At 50.5% G+C, this 20267-nt stretch overlaps 1 protein-coding gene across 1 annotated transcript in view; it reads right to left on the bottom strand.

Moving 5' to 3' along the window:
* Positions 1–20267, bottom strand: part of LOC125444663 (vigilin-like) — a 47951-nt gene that overhangs the window by 22047 nt on the left and 5637 nt on the right. The window contains 5 exon segments of the mRNA XM_048517216.1: positions 547–753; positions 933–1148; positions 3257–3405; positions 4645–4757; positions 5719–5798. Coding sequence (XP_048373173.1) covers positions 547–753; positions 933–1148; positions 3257–3405; positions 4645–4720 — 648 coding nt within the window. The 5' untranslated portion in view covers positions 4721–4757; positions 5719–5798.

Raw genomic sequence — 20267 nt, 5'->3', positions numbered from 1 at the left:
CCAGCGGGCTTCAAGTGTAGGAACTGAGAAACAAATCCAGTTCACCAGATTAAGAGTCTGCCGCTCATATGGAGGAGTGGGGAATCAAACTCAGTTCTCCCGATTAGAGTCCACCGCTCTTAACCACTACGCCACGCTGAACTGCTAAGTTCTTTAAACGAGCAAAACGACTCTAAGCCTAATCCACAGGTCATAAGAACATAAAACATAAGAACAAGCCAGCTGGATCAGACCAGAGTCCATCTAGTCCAGCTCTCTGCTACTCGCAGTGGCCCACCAGGTGCCTTTGGGAGATCACCTGCAGGATGTGAAAGCAATGGCCTTCTGCGGCTGTTGCTCCCGAGCACCTGGTCTGCTAAGGCATTTGCAATCTCAGATCAAAGAGGATCAAGATAGGTAGCCATAAATCGACTTCTCCTCCATAAATCTGTCCAAGCCCCTTTTAAAGCTATCCAGGTGAGTGGCCGTCACCACCTCCCGTGGCCGCATATTCCAACATATTCCGTAGGTCATGGCACAGATGCCCGTTCTTGGCGGGCCAGTCACCTGCTCTGCTGAGATGAGCAAGATCTCGTGGCGCGCTTTCTCGATGCCTTCTTTGGTACCCGTGATCTTGATCTGGTTGCTGGGGTCCTCGGGCCAGGGGATGTTGATCTTGGTGGCCGTCTTCAGCTCGAGCTCCAGCAGTTTCTCAGCGCTCTTGCCGATCACGAAGCGATGGTGTTCTTTGGGGATTGTGACAGTAGCTGAAGCCTGCCGAAGAGAAGAGACGTCGAGCGGCTTCCCTATTTATCTCCTCCCTGCCCGCCCACCCACCCAGTTTCTTCCCTTCTGCTGGTTGTATCTTCAGCGTCAAATATTAGATTCAAGATGGCCTCCGCCTCCAGGAGCAAGAGAAACCACCCCTCAAGGGGGCGTTGGTTGGGACGCACCTGGGTCTGAAGCCGAGCGACTATTTCTTTACGAGCCTTCATGACGGAGTCCAGTTTGCCGGTCACCATGATGGACAACCCCTGGTCCTTGGCCAAGGAGAGCTCAATGTGAGCCCAGGTGCTCTTCATGATATCCACACAAACCTTGGCCTCGTCGCCTTCTCCAAACTGGCTGTTGTCCTTGTAGCGTCGCTCTTCCAAGGGGACGTGAAACACCTGCCGAGGAGAACCGTGTTGGCATGTTCCACAGCGGGGAAGCCACGGCCCTGCCTTCCAGACAAGGGCGCCGTGCCAAGAGGATATTCTCATCAGGCAGAGGCGGAGCTACCAGGGGACTGGGGGGTGCGGATCGCACCGGGCACGCACCTGTGTGTGTGTGTGTGTGTGTGTGTGTGTGTGTGTGTGTGTGTGTGTGTGTGTGTGTAAAATTCCCCCTCCACATTTACCTTCATGAAACAGTGCAGGCTGGAGAAGCGGCCTATTCCAGTGGTGGCGAACCTTTGGCACTCCAGATGTTATGGACTACAATTCTCATCAGCCCCTGCCAGCATGGCCAATTGGGCTGATGGGAATTGTAGTCCATAACATCTGGAGTGCCAAAGGTTCGCCACCACGGGCCTATTCCCTTCAGGTTGAAAATGGCCTGGTGGGAACTACACTTCCCAGGAGACCTTGCGAGCCCCAGAGTCTCCTGGGAAGTGTAGGTCCCACCAGGCTGTTTTCAGCCTGAAAGGAACAGGCTGTTTCTCCAGCCTGCACTAAGGTGGGGTGGGGAGCAGGGGGCTGTGGGGGGGGGGGGAGAATACAGAGTGCGCACCGGGCACACTCTGGCCCAGCTACGCCTCTGTCACCAGGGAGGATCAGCTATGGATCCATCCCAGCACCTGAGCCCAGGATGTACATGGGCAGGCCGGAAAGTTTAGCTACGGCTTGAAGGATTAGCTCCAACTCGAGAGGCATGAAAATAAGGATTAGGGGGAATCGTTTTGAAGGGGAAGACTCGTTTCCAATTATCTCACCTTTGCTGACCGAAGCAAGCAAGGATTCCTTACTAAAGGCCAGGCTACGGGGCACGAAAAGCCAGACTGAGCTAAATTACTTTTTCTTTGGTCTCCTGACCCTTTTGACCAGAGTTCAGACTGAGAAAGTATCTTCGATTCTGTGCATTCAAACTGCTCATCTGAACTGTGAAGGATCTATTTTTTTGTAAGTGTGAAGAATCATATAGGGGCCACGCAATTCATCCTCCTTCTTTTTTGACTAAGCTCCTTGCTAGGAGCAGCACATTCAAAAACTCAGGAGAAAAAGAAAGAAAGCACATTTTAAAAAAAACACCTTTGATAGAGTATCTCGGAAACATGAAAAAAAATGGACAAGTAATGGTTTTGATGGTTATGGATTGTTAAATTAAGATCCATTATAGAAAAGTGAGACCTTTCATTCATGATGACGTTAAAGATTTCATTTCATTTCTATGCTTAATGGCCAAGTGCTAAAAGTGTAGGGTTTAAGGGTTAATATTCGGTGTAGAAGATCACTGCTAAATATTTTTTTAAAAACCTGTTGTGGAACGAGTCACAGATCAGAAGTGAGAAAATTGTTGAATGCTTTCACTGACCTGGATAAAGCTTGGAATTTACATAAGCTTAATTTATTCTGGAGAAACCAGTTGTTTGTTATAAGGTTGTAAGAGTGTTGAGGTTCCAGGATGGGACCGGACTTCACAGTTGCCTAGCAGCAGAAGAAGAGTTTGGATTTATTTTCCCCCTTTCTCTCCTATTAGGAGACTCAAAGGGGCTTACAATCGCCTTTCCCTTCCTCAACCCCCCAACAAACACCCTGTGAGGTGGGTGGAGCTGAGAGAACTCTGAAGAACTGTGACTAGCCCAAGGTGGCATGTCTTGGAGTGCACAAGCTAATCTGGTTCCCCAGATAAGCCTCCACGGCTCAAGTGGCAGAGCGGGGAATCAAACCTGGTTCTCCACATGAATGTGCACCTGCTCTTAACCACTATACCACGCTGGCTAGTAGAAAGCAATGTGTGGCTGCCAAGTTTAGCTGCAGTTTGTGGGCCCTCTGACCCTTTTCTGTGGTTTTCCTCACCTTCCTAAATGCCACACAAGCCACAAAAATGCTTCCAGACCAAAGCCACATGCCGGGAAAACCCCACAACAGCTGTTTGAACATGTTCCTCTGTTCTACAACACACCTATTTTGTCAGGCCCACAAGTTGCCTTGGCAACTCAAAAATATGGAATATCCTCTCCAAATGAGGAATGCTAGGAAGTGAATCTGCGCCGCTCCCTTCCCTCCCGCAGACTCACCTGGGTGATGACAGAGGATTTGATAGGCCGGATCTTGTTCCATACTCCTGTAAACTCACTGGACTTTTCCCCCGGAGCTCCCTTTTCTGGGAGCGGGGGGAAAGCTTCCAAATAAGTGGGGATGTAGGCCTCATCCTCTGATACACCACCTGCCCAGAACAGAGAAAGACAAAACGGGTCCTTCAAGGAGAAGAAAGGATCGTGAAACAAAAAGAACATTCATTTTTGCCGTTAAGTTGTGGACTGGCTTATTGTATTGTATTATTTGATTTGTACGCCGCCCTCCCCCGAAGGGCTCAGGGCGGTGAACAACAACAGCAAACATCCGTAACCATAACATCAAGCAACAATTCAATAAACATAGGATCAATAAACCCAACATTATAATCATAGAATTATAAACAAGAACATCAATAATCATAACGTCATAAGCTATAAGGCAACAATAATCATAGAAGAAGAAGAAGAAGAAGAAGAAGAAGAAGAAGAAGAAGAAGAAGAAGAAGAAGAGGAAGAAGAAGAGGAAGAAGAAGAGGAAGAAGAAGAGGAAGAGGAAGAGGAAGAGGAAGAGGAAGAGGAAGAGGAAGAGGAAGAGGAAAAAGAAGGAGAAGGAGAAGAAGAAGGAGAAGGAGAAGAAGAAGGAGAAGGAGAAGAAGAAGGAGAAGAAGAAGAAGAAGAAGAAGAAGAGTTTGGATTTATATCCCCCCTTTCTCTCCTGCAGGAGACTCAAAGGGGCTGACAATCTCCTTGCCCTTCCCCCCTCACAACAAACACCCTGTGAGGTGGGTGGGGCTGAGAGAGCTCAGAAGAGCTGTGGACAGGCCTGCCGTCATTCCCAGCCTGGGCGTGTGTGGGAGTGCACAGGCTAATCTGAATTCCCCAGATAAGCCTCCACAGCTCAGGCGGCAGAGCGGGGAATCAAACCCGGTTCCTCCAGATTAGATACACAAGCTCTTAACCTCCTATGCCACTGCTGCTCATAGCAGCATATATAATCAACGGAGATAGACGTAATAAGCTAGAGGGTGACTTTCCCATTCTGTAGCCTAATGTATACCCCATATTTCTGCCCTCAGAGTGTTTGCCACTTACTGCCTGTGCGTAGCAATCCAGGCCTTCCTTGACGGTCTCCCAACAAAGTGCTAAGCAGGGCTGACCTTGCAAAATCTCAAGACACTGGGCCAGCCTGGGCTATCCAGGTTAGGGGGAAAAGAGCAAGAAACCCGAGGAAAATCCCATTCAGTTGTTCACCTTGGCTCAATCATTTTTGCCCCCTCTTTTTTTTCCTGTTGGTTCCATCGCCTCTACCTCTATACTCAAATCCCTCTTTGATAAACACTAGTTCCAGCTTCTGGGGCCCCCCGGTGAGATGGGCGTGCTCATTTTACCTCGTGTTTCTTCATCCCTCAAGCCGCTTCGGTGCTCAGCGAAGCTCTCGGGTGTTAACACTGCTACCGAGCTCATAGTTTCAAACCCAGATTTGCGCGTTTCCGGTATTCCACTGTTGGAGGACGAGGAGGAGAAAAGGAGAGGAACTAAAATGGGGCATGAGCTTGCTGTTTGAAGAATTGCTGTATCACCACCGAGCACCAATAATTTACAAGACATTTTTACCTCATACTTTTAATATACAAGACTTGGGTGCTGTGTGGTTTCCGGGCTGTATGGCCGTGTTCTAGCAGCATTCTCTCCTGACGTTTCGCCTGCATCTGTGGCTGGCATCTTCAGAGGATCTTCAGAGGCGAAACATCAGGAGAGAATGCTGCTAGAACACGGCCATACAGCCCGGAAACCACACAGCACCCAAGTGATTCCGGCCGTGAAAGCCTTCGACAATATACAAGACATTTTTACCTCACACTTTTAATGTACCAGACATTTTTACCTCATACTTGAAGTATACAAGATATTTTTACCTCATACTTCTGAAAAAATTCAGAGGAATGAACACTGGTGTCAGGGATTCTTGGTATGCTTTCAGGAAACACACCACACCCCAAGGCTTTGCACTACAACAGATAAAAACTGCCGAACACATTTGCTGTTCTCTGGTTTTATTGCTTTGCCACATCTCTCATGAACTTAACTGCACTGCACGCACACACACGCCCTCAAAGCAAAACAGAGGGACTCCCAGAAAGGCTAGAAACTGGATACCGACCTCCTGTTTTTATTTAGCTCCAAAGCAACACCAGCCCTTGCAAAATGCAGGACCGTCTTGCTCAGGAATTAACGCTGATGGCCCAGATGTGAAATGCTTCCTGGGGACCTTGCCTAGAACCAGATGTTTACCTCTGGATGCGGAAAAGACTGGAATGTTGCCTAGCCCTGGGTAGAGATCTGGAGAGCCCCCCGAAAGTTTCAAGCTGGCAAGAGCTTTTGTGAAAATTAAGACACACACACCCCACCCGCCACAGCAGAAACCCTGACCTCCTCTGCCCAAAAGGGGTCAAAACATCTACCTGCAAAATGGTCAAATGCCAGAAGAGTCCGTCCTGAACGAGGCTACCTGTGGCGCTTCAGCGTGACGGCAGCTTTGGTCCTGAGGGGGGAAAAGGATTACAGGTTTATCAGGAGCACAGCAGAGAAGCTGTGACAGCTGAGATCGAAACTCAGGAACCGGACGACAACTTATGAAGATCAACCAAAACACACCAAAGAATCTTGCAAATTTCTGGATGGACGACGAGAGCTCTGTAAGGCAGGACTGAGATGGGGAGAAAGATGCCTTCATACAGGATCTTAAAGCCTCTTTTCCCTGTATAGCATGCCAAGTAGATTTGGTGCCAGAGGCGCCAATATCAGATCGACTAGCAGAGAGGCAGTCTTAAGAGGAGAACCCAAAGGATCTCCCCCCAGCTGACGTTTTGGCACAAACACACAATGAACCGAACAGTTCTGAAGAACTCCAAAGCTTGCACGTCGTTGTGTGCAGTTTTGGTTGGTTCCGGGAAGCACAACAATGTGCGACAGAAACTCCGCCCGCTCCATCCCATATACACACTGGCCAAGCTGGCCAGCTTTAGGAATGCTTCGTTGCAGCCCTGATACACACAAACACACACCTTTTGGGGGTTTAAGAAAGCAAGGCCTTCGATAAGGGCGCAGATCTGCACACGGGTGCCATTTCCCCTACGCTGTCTGAGCATGATTTTGGTGCTAGACTGTAAGCCTGCAAAGAGCAACTTGCCCGGGCCAAGTAAGTGTTTTCACACAAGAAGTGTTTCCAGAAGCCGTTTTGTTCTGGGCTTGCAGGCTGGCAGACGAGTCAAGGCTCCATGGGCGAGTATGTCAGCATCCTATTTTGAAGGGTGGCGGAAGCGGAAATTCTGCTTCTCTCTCTCTCTCTATTGCTCGACAATCCGGCTCAGAAGTCACACGATTAAAAAAGAAACTTAAGGTTTAATTGCACTATAGCTTGTGCAGCTACCCAAATGCAGGCTACTTCGACACAAACACTCAGGGTCAGACAAACAAGGAATTGGAACTGTAGCACAGGACAGTAACCCATTCACAAATCACAGAAGCCTGTTTGAATGAAGGAACTGTCCAGGGGCACACGAGTATGCCCGTTGGGTCATGGTGATTGTATAGAAGCGAGGCCTTCCTTCCTTCCTTCCTTCCTTCCTTCCTTCCTTCCTTCCTTCCTTCCTTCCTTCCTTCCTTCCTTCCTTCCTTCCTTCCTTCCTTCCTTCCTTCCTTCCTTCCTTCCTTCCCTCCCTCCCTCCCTCCCTCCCTCCCTCCCTCCCTCCCTCCCTAATTTCTAAACCGCCCTCCCCCTAGGGGCTCAGGGTAGTGGACAACAGTAATAAAAATAGTTTAAAAACATAACATAAAACAACTAATTAGCAATAGTAAAACCAGGACCCATATAGCGTCAGATGGCGTTTCATCCATCCCCCCTCTCCACCTTTATGCCCACGGGAGGCCAGATGAAATGGCAGCAGTGGTGGGATCCAAAAATTTTAGTAACAGGTTCCCATGGTGGTGGGATTCAAGCAGTGGCGTAGCGCCAATGGGGCTGGGCAGGGAACGATGGGGGCGTGGCCGGGCATTCCAGGGGCGGGGCATTAATAATTTCTCTGTTACTGTAAAAAAAAAGTTCCTAATTTCCAGCTGGTATCTTTCTGTCCATAATTTAAACTCATTATAGCAAGTCCTATCGTCTGCTGCCAACAGAAACAACTACTTCTCCTCTAATTGACTGCCTATCAAATACTTAAGACTTTCAAATACTTAATTTTGTTTCTAGAAATCAAAAGAAGGATACTTTCCTTAAACAGGGAACTTTACCATATTTCTAAAACATGTTTTTAAAACAGCCCAACAGGGAGAATGATCCCATTTTCTACCTTCGCTAGCCAGCCACATAGGAAACAACAGGACTTCATGATTTTTGGACCTAATGGAATTTCTAACGGAAAAGCGGACCCAATTGGTAACCCCCTCTCGGCACACACAAATCATTAGTAACCCACTCTCGGGAACTGGTGAGAACCTGCTGGATCCCACCTCTGAATGGCAGCCATGTATTCAACCAGGCTGGCCAAATGCCTGGCGGAACAGGAACCATTTTGCAAATTTTACAGGCCCTGCGGAAACTCTGCAAGTCTCGCAGGGCCCTGATCTCCCTTGAAAGTCTGTTCCACCAGGTGGGGGTCAGAGCTGTAAAAGCCCTGACCCTTGTAGAGGCCAGCCTGATAGCTTTAGGGCCAGGGATCACCAGGAGGTCCTCCTCCGATGAACGGAGGGGCCTAACAGGGCGATATGGGGTTTTTTAACTAGCTGGGCAGGGCAGAATCAAACCCACTGCAGCCCACAGTTGCTGCTGCCATCCCCTTTCTTCCCAGCCGCCTTCCCTCCCCGTTCACAAGAGCCCTCCACAATAACAAGGAGCGTTGCCCTCTGCCTCCGTGCTAAGCGGGCCAGATAGCGCTAAGCCGCACGGATCCAGCCTACCAATAGGATTTGCCAGAAATCCTCTTAGCGCAACCTGGAAGCCGCTCGCAATTGCCACGGACCATCGACTTCGGAGCTGCATGCAGGGTCAAAAACGCCGAACGAAATCCTCGCCCCCCCCGCCCCCAATCCAGCACACATGGAGTGATCAGGCTCCTAATCCATGAACTCGCTTAAGCGCCGGAAGGAAGGTGCCGCAAGACGGTTGCCTTCAGTGACCGCTGGTTCGCCCCGTGAGGAGCTCAGTTGCCATTTGCCAGCCCAAGCAGCCCAGAGAAGAAGAAGTAGGAGGAGGAGGAGGAGGAGGAAGGAAGAAGGAAGGAGGAAGGAGGAAGTAGGAGGAGGAAGGAGGAAGAAGGAGGAGGAAGAAGGAAGAAGAAGGAAGAAGAGTTGGATTTATATCCCCCTTTCTTTCCTGTAAGGAGTCTCAAAGGGGCTTACAATCTCCTTTCCCTTCCCCCCTCACAACAAACACCTTGTGAGGTAGGTGGGGCTGAGAGAGCTCCAAAGATCTGTGACTAGCCCAAGGTCACCCAGCTGGCGGGTGTCGGAGTGCACAAGCTAATCTAGTTCACCAGATAAGCCTCCACAGCACAAAGTGGCAGAGCGGGGAATCGAACCCGGTTCCTCCACATTAGAGTGCACCTGCTCTTAACCACTACGCCACTGCTGTACAGGAAAGGAGGGGGCTCACAGCAACAATTATTATTATTGAATTGTGCCCCACCTTATACAAAGGTCTCTGGGTGGCTCGTTATACTATCAGGATAATAAAACATACCAGTAAATACAAAAATAAAACATCATAAAATTCAACTCCCATTTTTCCCTACCCTCAACAATGACTGTACACACAAGCTCTACAGACAGAACTATGTAAAGATAGTAGCCCTCCTCCCCCAGGACAAATCCGATAAACGTATTCCTTCCCACACCACAACGCGAAGAACGTCCTGGCCAAAATGTGATGAATGGACTTCCTTCCCCAGTTGTCTACACTTCACACCCCCAGTAAGCAGGGTACTCGTTTTACCGACCTCAGAAGGGCGGAAGGTTGAGTCAACCTTGAGATGGCTACCTGAAACCGACTTCCCTCGGGATCGAACTCACGAACAGAGCTTGGACTGCAATACTGCAGCTGACCGCTCTGCGCCACGGAGCTCTTCTCAGGGTCTTCTTTGCAAGGTAGGTCTCCAAGCAACAGATCTGAGCCACGAAGAACATCCAGCCCACGGCAAGCATCTGGTAAGCTTCACCTGTGGCATATTCAACAGCTTGGGGGAAAGTTGGCATTGCGCAGAACAGCTCCACGATTCCTTGCCCCAAAGAGCTTACAGTCCAAAGTCACGTGACTGTTGCGTTTTATGTTCTCCAACTGCTTTTGATGGCCATGGGGGCTAGTGGAAAGTGCCGTCAAGTCAACACTTACTTATGGCGAGCCACCAGGGTTTTCAAGGCAAGAGATGTTCAGAGATGGTTTGCCACCTAGGTTGAGAGAGTTCTGAGAGAACTGTGACCGGCCCAGGGTCATCCCAGAGGCTTCATGCGGAGGAGTGGGGAATAGAACCCCGTTCTCCAGATTAGAGTCCATCATTCTTAACCAATACACCATGAAGGCTAGATGCAGTTTGGCAGGAGTAGAACCAGCGCAACCAAACCCACTGACGTACTCTCTTGTGAACTCATTCTCAAGCTACGGTGCCAGCAACTACCACATATGAGTGTGTAGCAAGTACCACCAAGTCATGGCTGACTTCTGGTAATCCCGTAGGGCAGCAGTGGCGAACCTTTGGCACTCCAGATGTTATGGACTACAATTCCCATCAGCCCCTGCCCAATTGGCCATGCTGGCAGGGGCTGATGGGAATTGTAGTCCATAACATCTGAGGCAAGTGCTGCAAAAGGTTCGCCACTCACGTCAGAGGGTTTTCAAGAGCAAGCAAGATGAGCAGAGGCGGCTTGTTAAGCTGCGTCTCTACCCTCTAACATAGCAACCCTGGACTTTCTTGGAGGTCTGCCACCCAAGTACTAACCAGAACCAACCCTGCTTAGCCTCCTTGATCTGAGGAGACCAGGTAGCCTGAACCAACCGGACCAGGGTAATTTAATTACCCACAAACACAGCTTTCAAAAAGACTCCAGTGCCGCACGCAAAGGCCGTAGGCTCCGCAGTACGGTGAGAAAACCCAATGCACCGGATCGCTGAAATCCGGCGCCAGGAGATAACTGGAAATAGTTTTCCAGGGCAACCAACCCTGACAGCTGAGGTAGCCACCTCCGTTTCCAGACATTCTGGCCTCTGAAATGCCAGGGGAGTTAACTGCAGGAAGTTGATCTCGGGGCGCTGTGCTTTTTATCTCCCCAAAGGCATTCGGCTGGACAGAGCTGGCATGTCGAAGGCTGAGTTTCCAAGGCCTGTTTTGCTTGACTGTTGACTGGCCACCTGGCCATCAGGAAGCAGTCCCGAGCTAGCTTCAGAGCAGATGGGCTAGCGCAGGCAACAAGCAAGAGGAAAATCCCACGGGAGAAGTCGGCTCCAGCTGGGGGGGACCCGGTCAAGCCTTGGAAAAGGCCCAGAAGAGCTGCCAGGAAGCCCAGCCAAGAGGCACAGCCTGCTGGAACAGGGGGAAATCGCTTGGATAGGAGCTCTTCGGCAAAGAAGGGATCCACGCTAGAACGGCAGGAAGCAGGCGGAGAGGAATTCTGGCTTCCTTTTGACAAAGAAGAGCTCTCCTTGCTGCCTTTCAGTCCACTCTGCCAAAACAATGGGTGGAGAACTCCTCTAGTGCAGTGATGGCGAACCTTTGGCACTCCAGATGTTGTGGACTACAATTCCCATCAAAACCAATTGGCCATGCTGGTAGGGGCTGATGGGAATTGTAGTCCATAACATCTGGAGTGCCAAAGGTTCGCCACCACAGCTCTAGTGGGACAGCCGAGTCGGCTTTCCTTGAAAGAGTCTGGGAAGCACTTTACTGGCCTACTTCAGGTCTGAGCCTCGCAGGGTCCCTCTTGTGTCCCTAGATCAGGGGTAGGGAACCTTAAACACTCAAAGAGCCATTTGGACCCATTTTCCACGGGAAAGAAAAAGAAACACTTTGGAGCCGCAAATAATATCTGACATTTAAAATAAAGATAACACTGTATATATTGGGGGTTTTTCTACCTTTTACTCCTCTCATTCTGAGAAGCACATGGCTGTAAGGCCCTTAAGGATTGGGGCCATCGGCAATTTTCGGCCTTTTGCCGCCGTGCCGGAAAGCACTCCTACCCCGGCCGGGCCAACGGGGCGGGCGAGAGGGAAAGTTGGTGCCCCACCACTCCTGCCAGCCCTGCAGGCGGGCGGGGCGGATGGGGCCGGCCTCTGCGGCTCTGCCTCAGGAGCCTCCCAGTGCAAGGGCAGAGCCGGGCGCGTCGCGAGCTCTCGGAGCCGCAGGTTCCCTACCCCTGCCCTAGATGCCAGAATGGCTACTGATAGGGCTGTGACTCAGGGGAAGAGGATCATCTTGGCATGCAAGGAAGACCCAAGTTCAATCCCGGACTTCTCCAGTTAAAGGAACCAGGCTATATGGGGATGCAAAAAGACCATGGATAGCCACTGCCAGTCTGAGGATACATAACTTTGACAGACCGATGGTTTGATTCCGTAGAAGGCAGACTTGTGGGAATTAGGTTTGTTGGAAGAGGGCGACTTTGCAAACGGGACAGCCCGGCCACTTTCCCCGGCTGAAGGCCAGCTAACCCCTCATTTGCTGCCTTCAATTTCCTTCCTACACTGTTCCCACCCCCAAGGAACAGGAAGGAACCACTTCGTCGGGGAGACGTATCTCCCTAGTCCTGTGGTGGCGAACCTTTGGCACTCCAGATGTTATGGACTACAATTCCCATCAGCCCTTGCCTGCATGGCCAATTGGCCATGCTGGCTGAGGCTGATGGGAATTGTAGTCCATAACATCTGGAGTGCCAAAGGTTCGCCACCACGGTCTTAGACAATGCTCCAATGTCTCAACGGCATGAAGAATACATGGAACCAAAAAGGTTCATGGCTAACCCAATTGGCCATGCTGGCAGGGGCTGATGGGAATTGTAGTCCATAACATCTGGAGTGCCAAAGGTTCGCCACCACGGCCCTAGTCTCTCGCATGGCAACCCCCTCCCCCAAATATGACTCGAGATCCGCTAAGAGTTGGTTTCTGCCCACAGACTATGGGGCAGACATAATCAGTCCAGTCCAATTGGCCATGCTGGCAGGGGCTGATGGGATTTGTAGTCCATGAATATCTGGAGAGCCGCAGGTTGCAGATTCCTTCCTTCGTTGTATTAAGCTACTTCTACGCAAGAGGAGCAGATGCCGCAGATCCATTCCGTGAGTTACTTTGTGCTTTATTCCAGCATGACAATCCTTCTGCCCACTCCAGAGTTTGCGTCAGAGGGAGGAAACCCAAACCACGCACAGCATACACAGATTGGTGGGATCCAACCCATAACCTTTGCTCAGGGTTATGGGTTCCTTCCTACGACCAGACTTTCACTCCCAGAGTTCAGGGAAGAAACGAGGTTCTTCCCAGCTTGGACCAAGCAACAGTCCGCAGGATGCGCAAGGCGTGGCGCAACTGGATCTCACGCCACCTTGCATCAACATCTTTATCCAACATTTGATAGCTGCAATGCTTTCCTGTCTACACCTGTGCAGTGGGAGGGGGAAATACGAAGAAACCTCCAGCTGAAGATAATGAGGTCTCAAGGCACTCCGCTCTATAGTTAGAACCGCAAAGACCTCAGAGAACGCTTTCCTCGAGATACTACAGCCTCTGAACACCGGGGCTGAATTCAGAGCCGATTGATCACCAACAACAACAGTGTGAAACCAGTTTTGGGGAGCAAGACACTAAATGACCAGCCCAGCTCAACACAGAATGATTATAAGCACATCAAGTTATGCTTCCAGATTCTTCAGAGAACACCGGTCAGTGTTGTTCCAACTCAGTTTATTTGATTGATTTACATCCAGCCTTCTTCCCCACCAGGGTCTACAAGTTGCTCACACTGGTCTCTTCCCCTCTATTTTATCCCCACAACATTGCGAGGCAAGCTAGCCTGAGAGCACGTAAGTAGGCCAAGGTCAACCAGCAGGCTTCCGTGGAAGATTCGAACCCAAGTCTCTCAATACTAGTCCAACACTGTAACCACTACACCACCTCGGGCGTCTTGGGAGTTCTTCCAAGGAACGCACAATAACTTTTAGAAAAAGTTTCACAACCAATCTGCGAAGCAGAGTGGAGTTGAGTAGTCACCCTAAGTCGGCTGAGATTTGACAGGGCTTTCCACTATCTGGCCCTTCAGGGTGCAAATAAAGGCTTCAGAGTACAGAGAAGAAGAGTTTGGATTTATATCCCTTCTCTCCTGTAAGGAGACTCAAAGAAGAAGAAGAAGAAGAAGAAGAAGAGTTTGGATTTATATCCCCCCTTTCTCTCCTGTAGGAGACTCAAAGGGGCTGACAATCTCCTTGCCCTTCCCCCCTCACAACAAACACCCTGTGAGGTAGGTGGGGCTGAGAGAGCTCCGAAGAGCTGTGACTAGCCCAAGGTCACCCAGCTGGCGTGTGTGGGAGTGCACAGGCTAATCTGAATTCCCCAGATAAGCCTCCACAGCTCAGGCGGCAGAGCTGGGAATCAAACCTGGTTCCTCCAGATTAGATACATGAGCTCTTAACCTCCTACGCCTCCTGCTGCTTACAAACTCCTTTCCCTTCCTCCCCTACCCCCCCCCCCACAACAAACACCCTGTGAGGTGGGATGGGGCTGAGATAACTCTGAAGAACTGTGACTAGCCCAAAGTTACTCAGCTGGCACGTGTTGGAGTGCACAAGCTAATCTGGTTCACCAGATAAGCCTCCGCAGCTCAAGTGGCAGAGCAGGGAATCAAACCTGGTTCTCCAGATTAGAGTGCACCACGCTGGCTCTGTTTGTCACCATTAGCCACTGTTTGACCTCCAGATCTTTGGGACCCCTGTATCCACCAGCTTTGTTATTTACAGCTATGCATGCTGGGAAGTAAACAAAATCTTCAGTCGCTTCTCTTAGGCACACTGCAAAGGACCAAGAAGAGGGGAGAGGCTATCGACGAAACCCTCCCTTGCATCCACGCAAGAAGCAAGACAGAAGAGGAATGCCACGATGCCCCAGCAACACGGAAGCAGGGTGCCTATAATACTGCAAGAGACCGCCAAAGGAGCCGGGCGTGGCAGCCAGGGTATGCCTCCAACCTCGCGGTGCGAGATAAAAGCAGAAGATGACACGGGCACCTTGCGCCCAGCTCCAGCACACAGGTGAATCTTTCCTGTTGTCTGGAAGGCAGACTCCCTGACCAGACGGTGCCACGACAGAGTAGAGCACTCCATCAGAGTTGCTAGGATACAGCACATATGCCACGTCTCCTCAGCCGCCGGTAGCCAGAAGAGAAACAGGGCCGGGAAAGGCTTCAGTGGTCTTGACCCATGCGGCGAATATCAAGTGCGGCACCTGTGCGGTTCACGGCACGGTCGTCGGCCACCGGTTTGACTCCCCAAAGAGGAGGAGAGGATGGAGAGAAATGCGGCGCTTTCGGAGAATGGAAGCGATAACTCGCTTGGGGAACGGTGTCCACTCAAGCGAGGAAAGATCCTCAATGGTTGAATCAACCCAAAAGGGGGAAAAGACAGAATACGACCAGATATGGAGAAATGAGGGTTAAGAATAGATGGGAATTAGTTAAAGGGACATATAAACCAGGACAAACACTCGAAGAAGAAGAAGAAGAAGAAGAAGAAGAAGAAGAAGAAGAAGAAGAAGAAGAAGAAGAAGAAGAAGAAGAAGAAGGAGAAGGAGAAGGAGAAGGAGAAGGAGAAGGAGAAGGAGAAGGAGAAGGAGAAGGAGAAGGAGAAGGAGGAGGAGGAGGAGAAGGAGGAGGAGGAGGAGGAGGAGGAGGAGGAGAAGGAGGAGGAGGAGGAGGAGGAGGAGAAGTAGTAGTAGTAGTAGTAGTTTGGATTTATATCCCCCCTTTCTCTCCTGCAGGAGACTCAAAGGGGCTGACAATCTCCTTGCCCTTCACCCCTCACAACAAACACCCTGTGAGGTAGGTGGGGCTGAGAGAGCTCAGAAGAACTGTGACTAGCCCAAGGTCACCCAGCTGGCGTGTGTGGGAGTGCACAGGCTAATCTGAATTCCCCAGATAAGCCTCCACAGCTCAAGAGGCAGAACGGGGAATCAAACCCGGTTCCCCCAGATTAGATACACGAGCTCTTAACCTCCTACACCACTGCTGCTCCAAGGACTGAAGAGTACCCTGGAAGGGAAGACTTGGGAGTGGGGGTGGGGTTTCCAATCTGTTCCTTCCCTCCCGAGACCCCTTGAAGGGCCATGGCTCATAATAAGTCTATTCTGAGCGGGGGGAAAGCATCTGGGAGAACAGATTATAAGCCAGTGGTTCTCAACCTTCCTAATGCCGCGACCCTTTAATACAGTTCCTCATGTTGTGGTGACCCCGAACCCTAACATTTATCCATTTTACAGATGGAGAACACCGATGAGGAGAGTCTTAGGCGACCCCTGTGAAAGGCTCGTTCGACCCCCAAAGCGGTCCCGACCCCCAGGTTGAGAACCACTGTTATAAGCCTACACGCAAAATCAACCAGAAGACCAGACTCAAAGTCTTTAGGGATGGAGCCAGTGGTGGGATTCAGCCTGTTCGCACCCTTTCGGCAGAACCAGCTGTTAAAAGGGTGCTTGTAAACAACCAGTTGTTAAATTATTTGAATCCCACCAATGGATGGAGCACCCTGTGTCACCTGTCCACACTCAACACACCAACATGGCCCACCTTAGAACTTCCAAGTTCTCCTCCCCGCCTAGTTTGTAAAGATCAGGGGACAGGATGAGGAGTTTGGATTTATACTCAAACACGAGCCTCAAAGCTAATCTGGAGGAACCAGGTTTGATTCCCAGCTCTGCCACTTGAGCTGTGGACGCTTATCTGGGGAATTCAGATTAGCCTGGGCACTCCCACACACGCCAGCTGGGTGACCTTGGGCTAGTCACAGCTTCTCAGAGCTCTCTCAGCCCCACCTACCTCACAGGGTGTTTGTTGTGAGGGGGGAAGGGCAAGGAAGATTAGTAAGTCCCTTTGGAGTCTCCTACAGGAGAGAAGGGGGATATAAATCCAAACTCTTCTTCTTCTTCTTTCCCTTCGTCTCCCCACAACAGACACCTTGTGAGGTAGGCGGAGCTGGGAGAGTTCAGAGAGAACTAGGGCTGGCCCCAGGGGTGGGGAATCAAACCCAGATCTCCAGATTAGAGCCCATTGCTCCTAACCGCGACATGGTGCTGGCTAACATCAGAGAGGACACCTTTACTGCCCACCCCCACCATATTCAGCCTGCAAAAACTGACCGTCCCAGGATTAACCTGTCCTGGGTAGAGATGGGGGTTGAAGCTTAGCAGAAACCGCACACAAGTCACGGGCTTCTGGCCGATTTCCTCTCCAGTGGGACCGGGGGTTCTTCCATCACGTAAAGGACATGGGTGAGCAGTGAGTCTACTGAGGGACACCAGCTGGCCGGGTTTGGCCGATAGCTGCCAGTTTCCTACCTCCACCAGGTACCTGCAATAAAAGGCCCCCATTTGCAAGAACAAGGGATGAAACTCGGTGTTTTCCAGCAAGCCACCTGCGATTTGCTCAAACTCCTCAAGAGAAGGCTCACCACACCAGAGCAGTTAATTGGGCTATGCCTGGGCTTTGGAGGTCTCAGAGCAACGCGCAGGTGCGCCTGCTAGAACTCCTATTTTTGTGTTTGGACTGAGAGGCGTGGTTTCCCCGTGCCAGCTGAGAAAGAACCTCGCAAGGGAGAATAGAGAAAGCGGGAAAAGGAGCAATGTGACACCTTTTTACTCCAAGGAAGTTAGCCCGGGGTAACCACTGCTCTGAATGCCATCTGACAGGAGTGCTTTGATTGTGTGTTCCTGCGTGGCAGGGGGTTGGACTGGATGACCCTTAGGGGTATCTTCCAACTCTATGATTCTACATCCCCTAGAACGCTCCTAGAATTCTCTCCAAGAAGCAAAGTCCCACGGCCAAAAATTCGTCAAGTCTGGATAGGATGAGTCACTGCAATCCAGGATGTCTGCAAGTCACCAGCATAGAGCCTGCGCTCTTTCTCTCTGCTTTCTCTGGATTTATCCCTGACAGCTCTCGGCTTGGGACTCAAGGGACGGGAAAGCCGCCCCAGTGTACAATCTGCCTCGCCCCGCCTCCCAAGACTGGCCGCAATGGCTCTACCATCCTACCAGTTTTTGTTAAAGGCTCCTTTTTCGATTTGCAAAGCACTTGAGCTGTACGGGCATTTTGGCTGCGAGCGTGGTGGTTTTCCAAGCATTTCGAGGAGAAGCTTATCACATCTAAGAGCGCTTGCCAACTTGTGCGCACCGCTGAGGAGCCCGAAGGATTTCTGGAGAGTGTTCTAGAATACAAATACCAGATGGGCGACAGGCCCAGTCTCTGGGCCGTCACAAACGCCCCGCCGATGAGACACAATCACCTGATCAACCCTTCAACTGGGAGGAAACTGCTGGGAAGTCAGGGCCCAACAGGAACCAAAGTCCCTCGCTTGGATATAAAGCTCACTGAGCAGTCTTAGGACAAACGCTCACCCTCAGACTATGCTATCCAGAGGATTGTTGAGGAGTTTGGATTTATATCCCCCCTTTCTGTTCTGTAGGAGACTCAAAGGGGCTGACAATCTCCTTGCCCTTCCCCCCTCACAACAAACACCTTGTGAGGTGTGTGGGGCTGAGAGAGCTCTGAAGAACTGTGACTAGCCCATGGTCACCCAGCTGGCGTGTGTGGGAGTGCACAAGCTAATCTGAATTCCCCAGATAAGCCTCCACAGCTCAACCGGCAGAGCGGGGAATCAAACCCGGTTCCTCCGGATTAGAGTGCACCTGCTCTTAACCACTACGCCACTGCTGCTCTCGGGGGGGGTAGCAAAGGAAGAACCACATATGAAGAGAACTTTCACTCCAGAAGCCGTTTACCCTGGACATCTAATTGGGTCTTTAAGGCACTACTTGGACTCGAATCTTGCTCTTGTAAACTGTTCGGAGTTTCTCAGAAAAACAGAAAAATAAAAACAGACACTGGAGAAGTGAAGGTTAAGGAGAGGACAAGCCAGCTATGTTTAGATATTTGAAGGGATGCCATGTTGAAGAGGGAGCAAGCTTGTTTCCTGCTGCCTCAGAGACTAGGACACGGAGTAATGGATTCAAGGTGCAGGAAAAGAGATGCCACCTAAACATTAGGAAGAACTTCCTGACAGGAAGGGCTGTTTGACAGTGGAATCCACTGCCTCGGAGAGTGGTGTAGTTTCCTTCTTTGAAGGTTTTTAAACAGAGGCTGGATGAACATATGACGGGAGTGCTCTGATTGTGTGTTCCCGCATGGCAGGTGGATTGGATGGCCCTGGTGGTCTCTTCCAACTCTGTGATTCTACTTTGTTCTACTCTCGAGAATCCTCCTTTGGCATTACTGGTCCCTCGTCAGATTTCTCTGGAACTCAGCAAAGTCAGAGTTAGCAGATTCACATTCTCTTTACTGATGGGGAAACAGACACCTGGATGCACCGACCCAGAAGCCAAAGCGCTGAGAATGCCCACCCTCCCAATACAATATCTGCATAGCAAGCCGAGGACGATGCCCGACTGTTGAGTGGCAGGTGCTAAAGGCATCCGTCCCCTCCAACCGATTGCTAAAATTGCAGTCCTGCCAGCCGTACCCGAGAGCCATAATTTACTCCCACGTTAACTTCAGCACTAAAATGCTTCACTTTGGCCCTGTTTGCCCAGCTGCCGAAACCGAGGATGGAAGCCGCGCCGTTGTCTCTTTGCTTTGGCCCCACGCCGAAGAGGAAACGGACAGCTATCTCATCAGCCTCTCTATGGAGAGATGAGGACCCCAGATAACCTTCACAAGCTGTGCAATGAAGATGGCGAGTAACAGCCTGCATGGCTGAAATTAAAGAACACACAAACAGCTGAAGGTAAACCTGTAATTAAAGCTACATGATGTAGGGGTAAGCCCAGTAGAGATTCAGAAACTGTGGTATGCATGCAGAAGTCAGCTTCAACAGATGAGACTTAAAGGGTTAAAGAGGCGCAGAAGGGAGGACCGAGAATGCTTTTAGGGAGACGGGATTACAGAAAATCTATTAATTTACATGGGCAGAAGCAGCTGCCATGGTTTTAGCGTAGAAGCGTTAATTCACAGAACTTTGAGTAATAGCAGTATAGTCCTTTAAAAGTGTATCCAAGCTCAACCTTTTTTAAAATCCAAAGTAACAGCAGACATTCACAGGTGGAGGACAGGTGTCCAACCAGGCTCCAGGTCCCAACCTCTTCTGCAATGCCCAGAGCAAGACTACCGTAATACCCCTACATGGACGCTTCCCTTGAAGATGGTTTTAGAAATTTGGCAAAAAATGTGGCTGCAAAGCTCTAAAGCCAGTATTAATTTAGCTTCGTTAGCTCCCAGTTAGTTGTAGGGATCAATTCACATTCTAAACCCTAAATTTAGGAGCAGCAGTGGCGTAGGAGGTTAAGCGGCTCGTGTAGCCCAATCTGGGGGGAACCGGTTTGATTCCCAGCTCTGCCGCCCTGAGGCACTGTGGAGGCCGATCTGGGGAATTCAGATTACCTGGGTACCTCCAATCACACCAGTTGGGTGACCTTGGCCTAGTCACAGCCTCGAGCCTCTCATCTCCACCCACCTCTCAGGGTGTTTGTTGTGAGGGGGGAAGGGCAAGGAGATTGTAAGCCCCTTTGAGTCTCCTGCAGGAGAGAAAGGGGGGATATAAATCCAAACTCTTCTTCACTTCTTCTAAATTGCCCTGTGTTCAGAAGACCTTGTCCTGCAACGGGTTCGAGATTTACGCATGGTAACCATTCATGCGAGAAATCAGGTAGGAACTTTGGGAGGACTTTCTGGGGCCCCTCAGTTTTGTGGACTGTACCCCCCGAGAATGTGA

Source organism: Sphaerodactylus townsendi, linkage group LG15, assembly GCF_021028975.2.
Source record: "Sphaerodactylus townsendi isolate TG3544 linkage group LG15, MPM_Stown_v2.3, whole genome shotgun sequence".
Taxonomy (NCBI): domain Eukaryota; kingdom Metazoa; phylum Chordata; class Lepidosauria; order Squamata; family Sphaerodactylidae; genus Sphaerodactylus; species Sphaerodactylus townsendi.
The sequence above is the reverse complement of the archived record's forward strand: the minus strand, read 5'-3'. Positions and strand labels throughout refer to the sequence as shown.